We start from the raw sequence: 18,335 nt of genomic DNA on the forward strand, positions 1-18,335 counted from the left end.
GGATCCTGATCGCTGCTGCGTGTCAAACTAAACGATATCGCTAGCGAGGACGCTGCAACGTCACGGATCGCTAGCGATATCGTTTAGTGTGACGGTACCTTTAGTTACTTGGTTTGATGCAGATCTGTGGTCTGCATTGGACTTGTGCCTTTTTTAATCAGTGGAGTTGCATCTGTAACAAAAGGGGAAAGAAATAAAAGGCCAATTCAATAAGATCTCGATCATTTGGGGCTTTGTCATCTTGGAGATGGCACACTTTGGTAGATGAATTTCAATATTGTGTTTAAACATAGAAGGTCCATCGCTGGAGACCATCTTTCTCATATGTAATGGGACACTACATATAAAAATGGCAGCTTGTAAGAAAATTCAGCTACAAACCCTGTTGTGCAGGAAGTCTCCTAAAAAAAGATAAAATAAAGAGCTGTGAAAACTACAATGCAATGTACAGTATGAGTATTGCGAATACATTTACCTGCATACAAAATGTGTTTTTAAGCCCAGTAAACAAATTAGTTGGCAGGATTTAAATACATGTACAAGGATTAGTTTATATTGAGAAAACAAACCTTTGTCCAAAGCCTTTAAATTAGAAAGCTTCCTTTGCTATAAAGGGGTCTTTTTATTAGAGTGTTCATTGATCACCTGTAATTTTTTAGCAAAATTGGGTAAAACTGATAAATTTCCTGATAGTTCGACTGAAGGGTAAAAATTGATATTGCATGGTGCTCATTACAATCTCTGCTCCATCACTTGGCTAGGATCAATTATAGTATCTGTTGAAAATAGCATCAATGGGCAAAATGAAGTTTAGGATTACAGGTCTTATGTACATGTTGCTTGTACCTTCTAGCAAGGATTCATCCGAAACCAAAGTCCAATTTTTTATCCTATATGTCTGTGTAATCCAGCACTCTCATAACTTTTCTAATATATTTCAATTAAATATTTCATACCATTCCCTCTCTACTCTTGCTTCCTGATTTTTTTTTTGTTTGTTTTCTTTCCAATGACGTTTCGTTTGACAATCCCCAGTGCATGCTCTGTCCCACGCTGAAACAATTCTGATGTATACCTAGTAAGAGCTTCCTGTTTCAAGTGCAAATTTCCTGTGAATGTGCAGTGACAGTGCACTCCCTGGCCAGATATAATGAGGAGCGATTAATGAAAAAGAGCGCACTGTCAGTGAGCACGGAAAAATAGAGAATGCAAAGACCAACTCAGCTATTCAAACAGAAGTGAAACAGGTGAAATGATCTTTTGGTTTCTACAAAAGATCGTCATTCTCATCAGCACATCATCATGGACTATCGCAGGCTATGCTCATAAATTTATCTATTACTAATCATTTAGTGCTCACATCAAGCATGTGGAAGTGGGCCTCCTTACCTCTTGTGACCCTGTTCAGCCACACAGATTGTAGCAATGGTATTTCCACCCCTGATATGTTCGTACTAATAAATGACCAAACCGGTATTTACCCTCTAATAATGTGGGATTTTTTATAAGAGGGGATTTGTTGTAACCTATATACAATCTTGTAGATACAGTGCAAGCCAGAAAGGAAACAAAAAGCAAACACTGAATCTCCCCCAAAAAATTTGATAACGCCAGATTCCAAATTTTTGATACTCGATTAAATCAAGCAAAATGGCAGCTTGATGTCACTTGTAATGATCTTTTTAATGTTTGGTAATGAGTTAGAAACTAAACAAAATATTCTAAACTTGTCCCTCGCCAGTACTGGCGCCACAACTCCTTGCATGCTGTCTTGCTTCCTCCCTATGGCTTCTGCATTTACATCTGTCCCCAGGTTTTGGGCCTCAACTGACATCAATGCCTTATGTGAGGCCTAGTATGTTTCATTGATGTCAAACATTGAAGACAACTGAAAACAGAAGAGAAGACTGGAGCCAGAGAAGGAAAGAACACCAGAAGAGGATGAGTGGGGAGTTGAGGGATGAGGTGAGCCTAATATTTTTTGACTGCTCTGTACATACCTCTGTGGTTTGGAGAAACTTCAAAACCTAACAAAAATCTTTGCAACAATTTGATTTGAGTTAAGTAAATTCAATGCATATTTTATTTCCCTGTCGAATTAAATTGAACCTCACAAATTGAATACAATCTCTAAAATATTCTTATAATTATGTACTTACAAAATTTATGGGCCTAAACTTCTACCTTTTTTCCTTTGACTCTGATGGAAGTCTTGGATCGATGGAATCAAGGCTTCACTTATTTTTCAATGTGAAAAGTAGCCTTCCAATAATTTTACTGTACATTAAAGTGAAGTCTATCACTACACACTCCACCATTTACACTGTTTGTTTTACCATTAGATGACCAGACACTTCATTTTGTTTCCAGTCTGGAAGGCGGAGAGAAATATATTGCTCTTTATTGTGAGTCCATGCATAACAATACATCTCATTAGATTTAGTCTTTTCAATCCCTGGCTTCTTCCTTTTGAGCAGGAACAAAAGCATTACAGCTCAAGTGGAATTAAAGGAACAAATATAATACTGTAGTGCTCTACACTGAGCGTGTGTCAGGTGTTGTCTAAAACCAGTAAAACAACATTCAGGAGAAACCCCTGATGGAGCTATTCTGACACATTATTCTGGTGTCCATTCTGATAGTGACTTCTTTAAGCAAGGTCAAAATAAATTGAGTCTAACACAGACAGGCACAACTGGATCAGAGTCTAGACAGAGTAATAAGTGACTGAATGGCTCCCTGGGGATCTAGCTGAACATCATTTTGGGGGATTTAAACCACTGACAAAGATGCTCATCTTACAGCCAAGGTATAAATGAGAATTAGGCTTTACACAGCCATTTCGTTTAAATTTCCTGTATTCATGAATGCTCAGCTTGGCTGAGCATGCACTTTTAAAAATTAAAAGATCAGAGTAAGATAGAGAACATAGAGTTTGGGATTTTAAATTCAAGTTACCTGATCCTTATTCCCCTCCCCCAAGCAAACCCAAAGACATAGAATCATAAAACGTTAGCTTGGAAGGGACCTCAAGGGTCATCGTGTCCAACCCCCTGTTCAATGCAGGAATCACTAAACCATCTCAGACAAATGTCTGTTCAGCCTCTGTTTGAAGACTTCCATGATCACCATCACTGTCAAAAAGTTTTTTCTAATATCTAATCTGTATCTTCTCCCTTCGTTTCATTCCATTTCTTCTTGTGTTTCCATGTGCAAATGAGAATAATGATCATCCCTCTACACTGTGATAGCCCTTCAGATATTTGTAGACAGCAATTAAGTCTCCTCTTAGCCTTCGTTTTTGCAAGCTAAGCATTCTCAGATCCTTAAACTGCTCCTCGTAACACATACTTTGCAGTCCGCTCACCATCCTGGTCGCTCTTCTCTGAACTTGCTCCAGTTTTTCAATGTATTTTTTAAAATATGGTGCCCAGAACTGGACACAGTATTCCAGATGTGGCCTGACCAAGGAGGAGTAGTCTTTTGATGAGCTGAAGGAGACCCGGTCTTGTATTATGATCAGATCATTTCTACTAGTGAAGAAAAGTATTTATAAAATTATTAGGAAATGTTCACTAAAAACAGTAGTAATAAAAGTAGTAGTAGAAAATAAAAGATATCACTATAATCCTACCAGCAAATTTTCCAATTGTAATATTGATCAAATTGCCATGACTAGTGTTAAAATATGATAAATTAAAATATATTACCATACTTAAAATCCTAAATCAATAGAACATTACAGTGCTTATAATAATATTTTAATATAAAAATCAAATTCTTACTGTTATCCGTAATGTCTTTACGTTTATTCTTAACCTACTATATTTAATTCTTTATAATATTTTATGTTTCATTTTATTTAGTTTATCCTCTTTAATATTTTTAGTTGTGCACGTTTTATACATTTCTTTGAAGCTTATGTAAAAATTGCATATTGTATTTACCAAAATTCTTGCTTGAGATTTTTTTTTTTTAATTTCATTTAATTTTATATTTAGGTTTTTTCCTTATTCTTTTACGTGTGTGTGTGTGTGTGTGTGTGTGTGTGTGTGTGTGTGTGCGTGTGTGTGTGTGTGTGTGTGTGTGTGTGTGCGTGTGTGTGTGTGTGTGTGTGTGTGTGTGTATTTTAAACATGTCATTACTTGTCATTATTATTAACTAACTGTATTTATTTTTACTTTTTCATTTCATTTATTTTTTATATATATTTTCATGTGTATGTATATTGTAAATGTTTTTGTGGGTCATTATTGGAAGCCTAATATATTTAAGTAATTTAGTAATTTATTATCTTTGTTAATTTTATGTTTATTTTTTACACTCCATCTTTCCTGCACCTCTGATAAGTGGATTCCCAAGAACCTGACCCCCTGCCTGTCATAGTTTACATATGAGTGAAGGGAAGAATCACAGACCACCTGTCTGATGCAAGTGTTGAACACAAAGAATTGAATACCTTTTGTATTTAGCTGTAGTCAGAGAGTGCCAATAGTATCATGGTGGATGTTTGGGGTCATTCTTTATTCCTATAATGGTGTGAATTTTGATTTCTGCATAATCTATGGCTCTCAAATTTTTTCTCTAGCTGCAGATAGAGTAGACCGAAGCTTGCATGACTATAGCGGAGATGCGCATCAATTTGTTTTAAGAGGACACTGGATTCATTCACTTTTATGGCATAAATTAGGATCCATTTTCAGGAAGCGCTCCTGGAGAAGATTTTCCCACTTTTCAAAAAAGTTTGCGGCGCTGTCCAGAAATGGCGTAAAAATCTAAAAAATGAGCACATAAAAATATGGAACCTTTTCAATGGTTTTACACAAACAAATCTGGCTATAACTGTTAGTTTAGTCAGGGCAGGGCTTCTATGGGAGAACATCTGTATAATATGTGATGGAGCAGGCCATGAGAATGTCAAATGACAAAGACTACTGTATCTGAATGGTTAATTGACTTACATCGTATGGGGTAACTACTGACTTAAAAAAAAAGATTCAATATTAAATTATTCAAATGAGTATCTCATAGTTTAATGTACAGTATATTAATGATATATTGGTTTAAAAGATTAGTCGTAAAAAAAATGTATATTACATTACATAAGGTAGAAAGAGATACCATAGAGCCTGTACATATATAAATAAGCTTTTAATGGTTTAAATCAAGATTGACAATTTTATAGAATAGATATTTGTCAATTTGGCATCTTGTGTGACATGATTATAAAACCTTATTTTTTTTGTTTATTACAAAAAATGTATTGTTATAATTTGCATTTTTTCACATTTGCATCTACCATAAAATGATTTAACAGTTTAATAAAAAATATAAGTACACTGAAACGTGGGAAGACAACACATGAATTCACAATGATACATACAATGCAAGTATTATATATTTAATTCAACAATTTCTTCAAATAAATAATTCTTTTAATCAAGATACAAACATTAACATGTTTTAGAAACAAATAGTCATTGTGGTGTGTTATTTCAATTTTTTTTATATTATTGTATTTTATTAATTTGCTAGAATAGTTATTTTCAAAGAATTTCTTGACGTTTGGCTGCTTAACTGAACAATATTGTTATTTTTATTTTTTAATGTTATAAAGGATGTAAAAGGTAATAAGTATTTGAGATTCTCATCATTCATGAAGATTTTTTCACTTTTATTTCAGTTTTATTTCAAGTTAAGGAAAAATCTCTTGAAAAGCAATTGCAGACAGATTAGATTAGTAGAACAATAAATGGAAAAGATAAAAGAGAGATCTCTCTGGTGCCTCTTTGGTGATTAACCCTTCCCTTTCCACACCCCCTGTCTTTCAACTGAGGAATCCAACTGGTTGTTGGGGGGGAAAAAAAAAAAATATGTGAAAGGAGACCAATCACTGGCTGCGAGCAGGGAGGAGCACTGCTCCAGAGAAGTATAAAGACAGCACTCCAAAGCCATAAGGCACCTGTTGTCAGAAGGACTTCATTGTGTGGACGTGCCAAAGAAGAGAATGAACCCATTTCATCTTCCAGCTCATCAGAGTTCTACAAATCTTCATCAGATTCAACCTAAAAGTGCCCAGGAGGCAACAGAGATGGCGGTATATGGTGAAAACGCCAGCACTTACCACCAGCAGAACTTACATTCAACTCCAAGTGTGGTCAACTATGGGAACTATTCACCTTCAACAACTTCTTACTCATGGCTTAATGGGCCAGGAGTCAATAAGACACCAGGATATCTTCATAGAAATAACCCAAACTCGTACATGCCATCTTCTTATGGATTTCAGGGACAAATGGTGCAAAATTTGAAGGAGGAATACAGCCGTCTATTTCAAGGCCAAAGGGCAGCCATGCTTAGTTTGCTGCATTATAATACCAATCTAACGAAGATGAAAAATAAAATGGTGTCTGCCTCTCAGCAATTGGAATCCAAGCTGCAGTTCTTCAAAAAAAGCATTGAAATTGACCTGGAGCACTACAGTGACCAAATAGCCTATGGGATCTCATCTGAAAAGATGTTGCGAGCCTGGAAAGAAATGGAAGATCGAGTAGGTGGTTGTGTAAAGGCTGGAGAAATTTCCTTCCTGGATGACCAAATAATGGGCCTTCGCACACAGATTGTTGAATTGCAGAGGAGTCCATATGCTCGCAGAAAAGGGGATGTTATGGAGCATCTGGAACAGAAGGCTATCGAATTATACAAGCAATTAAAGCCACGGGCTCCAGATAATGCCTACAGTGATAGTACAGAGATGGTTAAAACAATTGTACTCACTATGCAGGGCCAGGATAAGGTTCTAAATGAGCTTTTTGGACATTTAAGCCGGCTTCTTAGCTGTAAACAGAAAATTATTGATTTACTACCTCGAATTGAGATGACTGTGAATAATATAAAGGAAGCTGACAATTCGCTGATGCAGATGCAGGCCAAAAGGCAGCGAGAGATCTGGCACCTTCTGAAAATAGCTTGTACTCAGAGCTCTGCACATTCTCTAGGATCTTCCAGCTTAGAAATGAATCATACATCAGGGTGGCCACACCCCAATTCTCCACAGGCTCTTTCATCCATTCTGATCCCAAAAGACAATAACAAAGAGCCCTTTAAATGTGCCATAGATGAAAACCTGTTTTATCAGAAGCAGCTCAGCATCTTGATAATGGAGAGCACAATTGAACAAGAAAAAAGCTTAGTTAGCATGGACTGGAGTTGGTTACAGCAGTCATAAATGAAGATAAAAAATGAGCATTACCCCTCCTGATCTACTCAAGAACAGAGCCAACACATTTCGCCAACGGACAGCCGTACAAGAGATTTCATTCATACAAAGCATTTATGGGATTGCACGTAATCAGTTTGAGGAATCCAACTGGTTGTTGGAAAAGAAAAAAAAAAACAATATGTGAAAGGAGACCAATCACTGGCTGCGAGCAGGGAGGAGCAGTGCTCCAGAGAAGTATAAAGACAGCACTCCAAAGCCATAAGGCACCTGTTGTCAGAAGGACTTCATTGTGTGGAAGTGCCAAAGAAGAGAATAAACCCATTTCATCTTCCAGCTCATCAGAGATCTACAAATCTTCATCAGATTCAACCAAAAAGTGCCCAGGAGGCAACAAAGATGGCAGTATATGGTGAAAACGTCAGCACTTACCACCAGTAGAACTTACATTCAACTCCAAGTGTGGTCAACTATTTGAACTATTCATCTTCAACAACTTCTTACTCATGGCTTAGTGGGCCAGGAGTCAATAATACACCAGGATATCTTCATGGAAATAACCCAAACTCACACATGCCATCTTCTTATGGATTTCAGAGACAAATGGTGCAAAATGTGCCTGGATTTAGTCAACCAGTTCCTTGTTGGTTTTCCACAGCTTCTCGGGAGGATCTTCTGAAGCTAGTGAAGCCCCAATATTCTTACTCTGCTCTTATTGCTATGGCCATACAAAATGCTCCACAAAACAAAGCAACCCTGAGCCAGATATACAAATATGTGGAGAACTATTATACTTTTTATAACAAGCGAAAAGCAGGATGGCAAAATTCAATTAGGCACAATTTGTCTCTGAACAACTGTTTTCAGAAAGTGTCAAGAAAGGAGGATGACCCAGGTAAGAACATGACTTCAATTATCCAATTAATTATATTTTTTAGCAGCAATAATATTAGCATTTTCCATCGAGTTGCACTTGGTTTTTTATTTTACAAACAAAAATAAACAATTTTAGCAGAAAATTCTACTATAAGTATTTTTTGTTATAAATGTATTTTTTCATAGATGTTTTGAGTTTTAGTTTTAGTTCCAAATTCAAACAGGAAAAAAATTGTTTTAATTAAAAAAAATGTTTCAGAAAGTTTTGAAAAACTGCTTTAATGACTAGAATTTCCCTATACATTTTTGCAATAGTTTTTTTTATTTAGTATATCGGTAAAAATTTTCATTTTCATAGATTTTTGTTTTAATAATTTGTATTTTAGTGCTGCTATATTTTAATTTATATTTTGTTTATATTTCATTCTGTTATAATAATATTGTTTTTTTTCTCACAATGTTTAGGCAAAGGCAATTACTGGACACTGGATCCTAAATGCAAAAAGACGTTTGACAACGGGAAATTTCGCCGGACAAAAAAGCGCACATCTGAGTCCAATAAGGTTGAAGGTCACCCAGTTCTAGGGAGGAAAAGTGGTGAAAGGCCATCTATGAGTACCCCATCATCCACCGTGGTGGAAGCATCCTCGGAAGATCTGAAGAGCACAGCTCCCTCAGAAATCACATCAACCGCTTGTTTAAACAACTTTTTCAGCAGTATGACTTGCTCCTTGGACTCCACCTCAATGACCTCCTCCTTAGACTCCACCTCAGCTAACAGGCAGATGTCTCTGGGCTTGGTCAATGAACTCTCCCAGAGGAACATCACTGGACTAAGCAGTTACACCTCAGGCTCCTTGGCAGTACAATCGGCAGATTTACAGGACACTTTTCATCTCACCAGAGGCCCCTATTATAATTCTTTACACAGTTCTCAACCTTTTTTTAAGCATTAACTTTAAATAGTGGTTTGATACCTTACACGATGTATATATTTGAGGAGGGATGAGGTTTTTTTTACTTTTTATTATTTTTTATATATTATTATGCAATAGACTTTGTATGAGCGTTTCAATAAACTAAAAAAACATTCTTGTTTTGAATTAAACTTTCTTGCTGATTGGGAATGAAAGGAATAAAAAAGGTGATATGTGACAAAAAAGAAAAAGGGCTTCTATTGTAGGGATTTTTATGTTGTTTGCAATCCATTTATCTTGCAGCTATGCACCTCTCTGTCTATAACCTATCTTTCTGTCTATTTCATATCTATCTTACATTTGTATCATTCTCTCTCTGTCTATATGTTGTAAGGTAGATGCAGGACACAGTGGATGGGAGGTATGTATCATGGAGGTGGTCGTCCTCTGTAGTGTAAACCTGGAGTAATGCTCTAGTACACATAGTACTAAGAGGCTTATTTTGTGCATCTGGGTCAGGTTTTCAACAAATTGTTATACTCTGCTAAATTTTATGACCAAAGGGAAAACAATTCCTAAAATAACTGATTTATGTAGTTAAAATTACCATATAATCACAAAGCACTCTATAGGGTTACTTGTAGTTATCAATCTTATAGAAATGAAAAGGAAAAATAAATAGAAAACTGGTAGTATAACAAAGTCATAGGCTTATGGAGTAGACAGTAGAATTTTAATGAACTCTCAATGGATACAGTAAAAAATAATTGATGTAGCACTAAACCATCTACATAAGTCATATGAAAATATGGCATACTGGCTAGAGTCAATATGCCAGAATATATACAAGTAGAAAACGCTACAGCAAAATATATGATGAGGGACCTAGGCAGAGCATGGGACCCATCATATACTTGAGCATTATATGGGGCCCATTGGGTATGAATCAACATATGGGGCTCATTCTGTATGGAACATTATATGAGGCTCATTATACCGTATGGAGCAGGGGTCCCCAACTCCAGTCCTCAAGGCCCACCAACAGGTCATGTTTTCAGGATTTCCTTAGTCTTGCACAGGTGATAATTACATCACCTGTGCAATGCAAAGCAAATCCTGAAAACATGATCTGTTGGTGGGCCTTGAGGACTGGAGTTGGGGAACACTGGTGTGGAGCAACATATAGGACCCATAATACTGTATGGAACATTATATGGGCCCATTGGGTATGAAGCAATATATGGGGCTCATTATTCTGTATGGAACAATATATGGTGACCATAATAGTGTATGGGCCTCATTATTCAGTATGGAGCACTATGTGATGCCCATGATATTGTATGGAGTATTATATGGGACCCATACTACTGTATAGAGCATTATATGGGGCTCATACTGTATGGAACAATATATGGGGCTCATTATTCTGTACGGAGGACTATGTGGTGCCCATAATACTGTATGGAGGATTGCACTGTCCGGTTTCTGACCTATTGCAGAATTTACAATAGATATCACTCATGTAATGTAAGAAGTGAAATCTTTGGCATTCTACTATACCTATATTTCTTTGCTGTATCAGTGCATCATGAGTTGTAGTATGTGTTAAAGGAGCCCATGACTAATCTTGAACCGGCCCTGTTTGTATGACTAGTGGTGCTAATATATTACATTTTATTAATATACTTTAAAAAACTAAACTTTATGAATCATAAACATTATAGAACAATAGATTATTTTCTAATCTTGTTATAAGCATTATAAATTACATGTTCTTAATATTATTGGTAAAGGTATCAATCACTGAGGACTCTCAATTCTAAATATTTTGTTATTGGTAATGCATTTACATTTAATTTTTCTGAACCTATTATATTTAATTCTATATAAGAGTGCATTTTTTTGTTTTTATTTGTAGCTTTTCTTCTCTTTAATATTTTAGCTATGTTTTATACAGTTCTTTGCATTATATGTAATTATTGGAAGCCTAGTGTATTTACCAATTGTCATATTTATGTGATTTTCTTTTATTTCATTATATATTTAGAGGTTTTAGCTTTTTCTTTTATACTTTTCCTCATATGTATATTTCAAACATGTCTTTACATGTCATTATATACAATGCATTTATTTTTATTTATTTCATTTATTTTACATATTTTCACATGTATGTATATTTAAATATTTTTATTGGTCATTATTGTAAACCTAATGTATTTAAGTCATTTATTATCTTTGTGTTTCTAATTTAATTTTATATATCCTTTTTACATGTATTTCGCAAACACCATCTTTCCTGCACCTCTGATTAGTGGATGCACTAGGACCTGACCCCCTGCTGGGTGGTCTAAGACCCCTCCCTGTCATAATTTACATAAAGGCCCCGTCTCACTTAGCGATTTACCAACGATCACGACCAGCGATATGACCTGGCCGTGATCGTTGGTAAGTCGCTGTGTGGTCGCTGGGGAGGTGTCACACAGACAGCTCTCCCCAGCGACCAACGATCAGGGGAACGAGTTCGGCATCGTTGAAACTGTCTTCGACGATGCCGAAGTCCCCCTGCAGCACCCGGGTAACCAGGGTAAACATCGGGTTACTAAGCGCAGGGCCGCGCTTAGTAACCCGATGTTTACCCTGGTTACCAAAAAAAACAAACAGTACATACTCGCCTTTCGGTGTCCGGGTCCCTTGCCGTCTGCTTCCTGCTCTGACTGACTGAGCCGCCGTACACTGAGAGCAGAGCGCAGCGGTGACGTCACTGCTGTGCTCTCACTTCTCACTGTACGGCCGGCAGTCAGTGAGAGCAGGAAGCAGACGGCAAGGGACCTGACGGACATCAGAAGGCGAGTATGTACTGTTTGTTTTTTTTTACATTTACGCTGGTAACCAGGGTAAACATCGGGTTACTAAGCGCGGCCCTGCGCTTAGTAACCCGATGTTTACCCTGGTTACCAGTGAAGACATCGCTGGATCGGTGTCACACACACACCGATTCAGCGATGTCAGCGGGGCCTCAACGACCAAAAAAAGGTCCAGGCCATTCCGACACGACCAGCGATCTCGCAGCAGGGGCCTGATCGCTGGTACGTGTCACACATAGCGAGATCGCTATGGAGGTCGCTGTTGCGTCACAAAACTTGTGACTCAGCAGCGATCTCGCTAGCGATCTCGCTATGTGAGACGGGGCCTTAAGACTGAAGGGAAGAATCACAGACAACCTGTCTGATGCAAGTGTTCAACCAAATTGTATACCTTTTGTATTTAGGGTAGTAGAAGAGTGCCAGTAGTATAATAGTTCTTTTTCCTATAAGGGTGTGAATTTTGCTTTCTGCATAATCCACGGCTCTCAAAACTTTATTCTTCGCTGCTGATATAGTAGACTGAAGCTTGCATGACTATGGCAGAGATGCGAATAAATTCATCTTAGGCCGGTTTCACACGTCAGTGGCTCCGGTACATGTGGTGTCAGTTTCCTCACGTACCGGAGACTGACTCACAGATAGGGTTGAGCGACTTTCATTTTTTTAAGATCGAGTAGGGTTTTGGGAAACCCGATTTTGTCCAGAGTCGAGTCGAGTGCAGTCGGCCGATTATCGCTAAAAGTCGGGGATCGACCGAAACACGAAACCCAATGCAAGTCAATGGGGAAGCATAGTCGGCAGTGAGTGGAGGCCAGGAAAACACCTACAGTGCCCATTTTAATGCCAAAAACATCCATTCTTGTTTCTGAAGCTTGCCAATCTTAATTAACTGTATAATAATAGTTGGGCATAGGGAATTGGGGGAAAGTTGTGGGGGGAGTAGGGCTGGCTCAAGTTTTTCGTGGGCCCAGGAAATGCGGACTACGTCACGGCGGTGTTGAAGGGAAAGGTAAGTATTTAAACGTTGCAAGTGCTGTGATCCTGAGCAAGCAGGGGGGGGGCCCACTCGTTCGCATTGGCACTGGCACAGGGCCCCTCAAAGTACGGCGGTGTGTTTGCATGGCGGGGGCGCCTCCCACCAGCAGCGACACTTTTGCGTACTCTGAGGGGCCCTGTGCCAGTGACGTCGCCAACGAGTATGCCCCCCCACCTGATGAAGGAACCTGCACTTTCATCTGCACCTTCCTCTTTGTCCCTGTGTAAGGTGGTATAACATGCGGGAAGGGGAACCTTACTTTCAGCAGGGTCAGATTCTGGCTGTGTAGAGTACAAGGGGAATGTAGTGGTCTAGGTCAATGTACCAGCAGACTCATTTAGCAGTGGCTGGGCAATGGGCAGGATGAGGAGGAAACAGATATAGGGCCAAAGAATAAAGTAGGCTAAATGCAGTTCAAAATTGGTAACAGGACTAAACAGGTGGCATTGCTTTGTTCAGTGGAGTAGCAAACCCAAGAGCAGCAGACACTGTTTCAAGGGCCTAACCACACTAGTAGGCCAAATGCAGTTTAATATCTGATAGTATAGGGCGAAAGCCAGAATGTGGAAGCTCAGCTTTGTTCAGTTGAGGACAACACCAGGGAGGGGCAGACACCTTTAGTAGGCCGGAAAAGCCTATTGCATTTTTTAAAATGGTAATTTGGAGCAGAAGGTTGAAGCTCAGCTTTATTTAGTTGAGGACAACACCAGGCAGGGGCACACAGACAGACACCTTTAGTAGGCCGGAAAAGCCTATTGCATTTTTTAAAATGGTAATTTGGAGCAGAAGGTTGAAGCTCAGCTTTATTTATTTGAGGGCAACACCAGGCAGGGGCACACAGACAGACACCTTTAGTAGGCCGGAAAAGCCTATTGCATTTTTTAAAATGGTAATTTGGAGCAGAAGGTTGAAGCTCAGCTTTATTTAGTTGAGGACAACACCAGGCAGGGGAACACAGACAGACACCTTTAGTAGGCCGGAAAAGCCTATTGCATTTTTTAAAATGGTAATTTGGAGCAGAAGGTTGAAGCTCAGCTTTATTTAGTTGAGGACAACACCAGGCAGGGGCACACAGACAGACACCTTTAGTAGGCCGGAAAAGCCTATTGCATTTTTTAAAATGGTAATTTGGAGCAGAAGGTTGAAGCTCAGCTTTATTTAGTTGAGGGCAACACCAGGGAGGGGCAGAAGCCGTTAGTAGGCCCTAACCACCATTTTGTTTTTTAAAAACCACTTAATGAGAGCCGGAAGGTTGAAGCTCAGCTTTATTCAGTTGAGGACAACACCAGGCAGGGGCACACAGACAGACACCTTTAGTAGGCCGGAAAAGCCTATTGCATTTTTTAAAATGGTAATTTGGAGCAGAAGGTTGAAGCTCAGCTTTATTTAGTTGAGGGCAACACCAGGGAGGGGCAGAAGCCGTTAGTAGGCCCTAACCAAAGTTGAAGGCCAAATGCAGTTTAATTTCTGATACTATAGGCCGAAAGCCAGAAGGTGGAAGCTCCGATTTAGACAGTGGAGGACAATTTGAATTAGGGACTGCAGACAGACTTAGTAGGCTGTCCCCTGTGGACCATGCATCCAACACATTAACCCATTGCGCCGTAATGGACACGTAATCTTCCGTGGCCATGCCTACAGGTCCATGCGTCTGTTGTCAGGTGCACCTTTGTACTCACAGATTGCCAGAGTGCATGGACAATGCGGTCTTCTACATGCTGGTGGAGGGTTGGGATGGCTTTTCTCGCAAAAGAAGTGTCGACTGGTTAGCTTGTAGCGTGGTACAGCGTAGTCCATCATGGCCTTATTAATAGTAAATAAAATATATAACTAGGCTCTATGAACTTTTAAATAGGTTCCAGGGGTACACGGGCAGCATTGGTGTGGTCAGTGGAGGAGTATTGCAAGTAGGGGCTGCAGACAGGCTATCAAAGGCCTAAAATACCAAACAGTAGGCACTCATGGCAGTTTTACATCGGTTACATGGATACACAGGCAGGCACTCCAGGCAGCATTGTGGTCAGTGGAGGAGTATTGCAAGTAGGGGCCGCAGACAGGCTATCAAAGGCCTAAAATAACAAACAGTAGGCAGTCATGGCAGTTTTACATCGGTTACATGGATACACAGGCAGGCACTCCAGGCAGCATTGTGGTCAGTGGAGGAGTATTGCAAGTAGGGGCCGCAGACAGGCTATCAAAGGCCTAAAATAACAAACAGTAGGCAGTCATGGCAGTTTTACATCGGTTACATGGATACACAGGCAGGCACTCCAGGCAGCATTGTGGTCAGTGGAGGAGTATTGCAAGTAGGGGCCGCAGACAGGCTATCAAAGGCCTAAAATAACAAACAGTAGGCAGTCATGGCAGTTTTACATCGGTTACATGGATACACAGGCAGGCACTCCAGGCAGCATTGTGGTCAGTGGAGGAGTATTGCAAGTAGGGGCCGCAGACAGGCTATCAAAGGCCTAAAATAACAAACAATAGGCTCATTGCAGTTTTACAGCGGTTACATGGATACACAGGCAGCTAGGTGGTGAGTGGAGGAGTATTTAAAGTAAGGACCGCAGACAGGCTATCAAAGGCCTAACATAACAAACAATAGGCTCATGGCAGTTTTACAGCGATTACATGGATAGACGGGCAGGCAGCTTGGTGGTGAGTGGAGGAGTATTTAAAGTAGGGACCGCAGACAGGCTTCAAAGGCCTAAAATAACAAACAATAGGCTCATGGCAGTTTTACAGTGGTTACATGGATACACGGGCAGGCAGCTTGGTGGTGAGTGGAGGAGTATTTAAAGTAGGGACCGCAGACAGGCTTCAAAGGCCTAACATAAGAAAATGGGCTGGCTGTAGGCACTTTATAATTGGTTCCAGGGGTACACGGGCAGCAGTGGTCTGGCCAGTGGAGGACTAGTGGAAGGAGGGACCGCAGACAGGCTTCAAAGGCCTAACATAAAAAAATGGGCTGGCTGTAGGCACTTTATAATTGGTTCCAGGGGTACACGGGCAGCAGTGGTCTGGCCAGTGGAGGACTAGTGGAAGGAGGGACCGCAGACAGGCTTCAAAGGCCTAACATAAAAAAATGGGCTGGCTGTAGGCACTTTATAATTGGTTCCAGGGGTACACGGGCAGCAGTGGTCTGGCCAGTGGAGGACTAGTGGAAGGAGGGACCGCAGACAGGCTTCAAAGGCCTAACATAAAAAAATGGGCTGGCTGTAGGCACTTTATAATTGGTTCCAGGGGTACACGGGCAGCAGTGGTCTGGTCAGTGGAGGACTAGTGGAAGGAGGGACCGCAGACAGGCTTCAAAGGCCTAAAATAACAAACAATAGGCTCATGGCAGTTTTACAGCGGTTACATGGATACACGGGCAGGCAGCTTGGTGGTGAGTGGAGGAGTATTTAAAGTAGGGACCGCAGACAGGCTATCAAAGGCCTAAAATAACAAACAATAGGCTCATGGCAGTTTTACAGCGGTTACATGGATATACGGGCAGCTTGGTGGTGAGTGGAGGAGTAGTGCAAGGAGTGTCTGTCCCAGTACTCCCAAAATATAAATAGATGTTAATGTCTCGCAAAACAACCAAAACAAAAAAAAAGGTGGCATACTTAGGTACAGGGGTGGGCTCACCTGCTGAGTTTCTGACATAGTAATTTGGCAGTAACTATTTAATGGTGCCAATATAGGACACAGACACAGACTACTTTAAGTTGCATCATAGATGTCTACAAATTTGTATTGTCAGTGCCAGACATTGAATGATGTCAGCGAATAGACTAAAGATTGGTGGAGCTGTGCGACATAATTTTGCATGTGGTAGAGCACATTTTGAGCTGGGGTAGGGGGGAACTCTCTAGAGGCCGGCGGGACCGCCCCAGGGCCCCTCATGTTACAACGGTGTGTCTGACGTTGGGTGCGCACCACCACCGCCAGAGACACTACATTGTACTATGAGGGACCCAGTAGCAATGCCGTCAACCAAAAGCGAGCACACCCACCTCTTCAGACAAACAGCAGTCTCACGGGTGCTTGCGCCAAGTCGCGATACCACGGCCCCGTGTGGGGAGTTTGGCCATTTAGGGAGGTGTAAACATGTCGTATGCTGTACAATCAGCTGCAGCACATTAGACATTAGAAAAGTAATTCACAGGCAAGAGCCTTTCATAGGAAAGCTAGGTGTCGGCCGGGCAAGGTGGGGCAAAAGATTTCGAAATCCAGTTGTGGTTCATTTTAATGAATGTTAGATCGTCAACATTTTGGGTAGCCAGACGAGTCCTTTTTTCGGTTAATATTGAACCTGCAGCACTGAATACTCTTTCTGATAGGACACTTGCTGCCGGGCAAGCAAGCTCCTGCAATGCATATTCTGCCAATTCTGGCCAGGTGTCTAATTTGGAGGCCCAGTAATCAAATGGGAATGACGGTTGAGGGAGAACATCGATAAGGGATGAAAAATAGTTAGTAACCATACTGGACAAATGTTGTCTCCTGTCACTTTCAATTGATGCAGCAGTACCTGTCCTGTCTGCGGTCATAGCAAAATCACTCCACAACCTGGTCAGAAAACCCCTCTGTCCAACGCCACTTCTGATGTGTGCACCCCTAACACTCCTAGTCTGCTGCCCCCTGGAGCTCGTGTGAGAACGATCACGTGCGCTGTGTGCTGGGAATGCCTGAAGCAAACGGTCAACAAGAGTTGATTGTTTGGTTGCTAATATTAGTTCCAAGTTCTCATGTGGCATAATATTTTGCAATTTGCCTTTATAGCGTGGATCAAGGAGGCAGGCCAACCAGTAATCGTCATCGTTCATCATTTTCGTAATGCGTGTGTCCCTTTTTAGGATACGTAAGGCATAATCCGCCATGTGGGCCAAAGTTCCAGTTGTCAAATCTCCGGTTGTGATTGGTTGAGGGGCAGTTGCAGGCAAATCTACGTCACTTGTGTCCCTCAAAAAACCAGAACCCGGCCGTGACACGCAACCAATTTCCTGTGCCCCCGGGAAAGGTTCGGCATTAAAAATATACTCATCCCCATCATCCTCCTCGTCCTCCACCTCCTCTTCGCCCGCTACCTCGTCCTGTACACTGCCCTGACCAGACAATGGCTGACTGTCATCAAGGCTTTCCTCTTCCTCTGGTGCAGACGCCTGCTCCTTTATGTGCGTCAAACTTTGCATCAGCAGACGCATTAGGGGGATGCTCATGCTTATTACGGCGTTGTCTGCACTAACCAGCCGTGTGCATTCCTCAAAACACTGAAGGACTTGACACATGTCTTGTATCTTAGACCACTGCACACCTGACAACTCCATGTCTGCCATCCTACTGCCTGCCCGTGTATCCTCCCACAAATAAATAACAGCACGCCTCTGTTCGCACAGTCTCTGAAGCATGTGCAGTGTTGAGTTCCACCTTGTTGC

The 18,335-nt window shown here is 40.7% G+C and overlaps 1 protein-coding gene and 1 pseudogene across 1 annotated transcript; both read left to right on the forward strand.

The window, feature by feature from the left end:
- The first annotated feature begins 5,789 nt into the window (after nucleotides 1-5,789).
- LOC143800395 (forkhead box protein I1c-like) lies at nucleotides 5,790-12,745 on the forward strand. Its single transcript, XM_077281189.1, has 4 exons — nucleotides 5,790-6,210; nucleotides 7,735-8,114; nucleotides 8,561-9,032; nucleotides 12,688-12,745. Exons 1-4 carry the CDS (start codon nucleotides 6,008-6,010, stop codon nucleotides 12,743-12,745), a joined length of 1,113 nt encoding a protein of 370 aa, XP_077137304.1. The 5' UTR covers nucleotides 5,790-6,007.
- LOC143812607 (inhibitor of nuclear factor kappa-B kinase subunit alpha pseudogene) lies at nucleotides 6,266-7,468 on the forward strand (annotated as a pseudogene).
- Nucleotides 12,746-18,335: the final 5,590 nt, after the last annotated feature.

Source organism: Ranitomeya variabilis, chromosome 1 (assembly GCF_051348905.1).
Source record: "Ranitomeya variabilis isolate aRanVar5 chromosome 1, aRanVar5.hap1, whole genome shotgun sequence".
Lineage (NCBI taxonomy): Eukaryota > Metazoa > Chordata > Amphibia > Anura > Dendrobatidae > Ranitomeya > Ranitomeya variabilis.

What these genes read in the sequence shown, in the direction of transcription:
- LOC143800395 (XM_077281189.1), top strand. Translation starts at nt 6,008, where the DNA reads ATGAACCCATTTCATCTTCCAGCTCATCAGAGTTCTACAAATCTTCAT. An exon ending in TCTTACTCATGGCTTAATGG is followed by an intron (nt 6,211 to 7,734) that starts GCCAGGAGTCAA and finishes CTCATGGCTTAG; the next exon opens with TGGGCCAGGAGTCAATAATA. An exon ending in AATTCTTTACACAGTTCTCA is followed by an intron (nt 9,033 to 12,687) that starts ACCTTTTTTTAA and finishes AGTGAGTGGAGG; the next exon opens with CCAGGAAAACACCTACAGTG.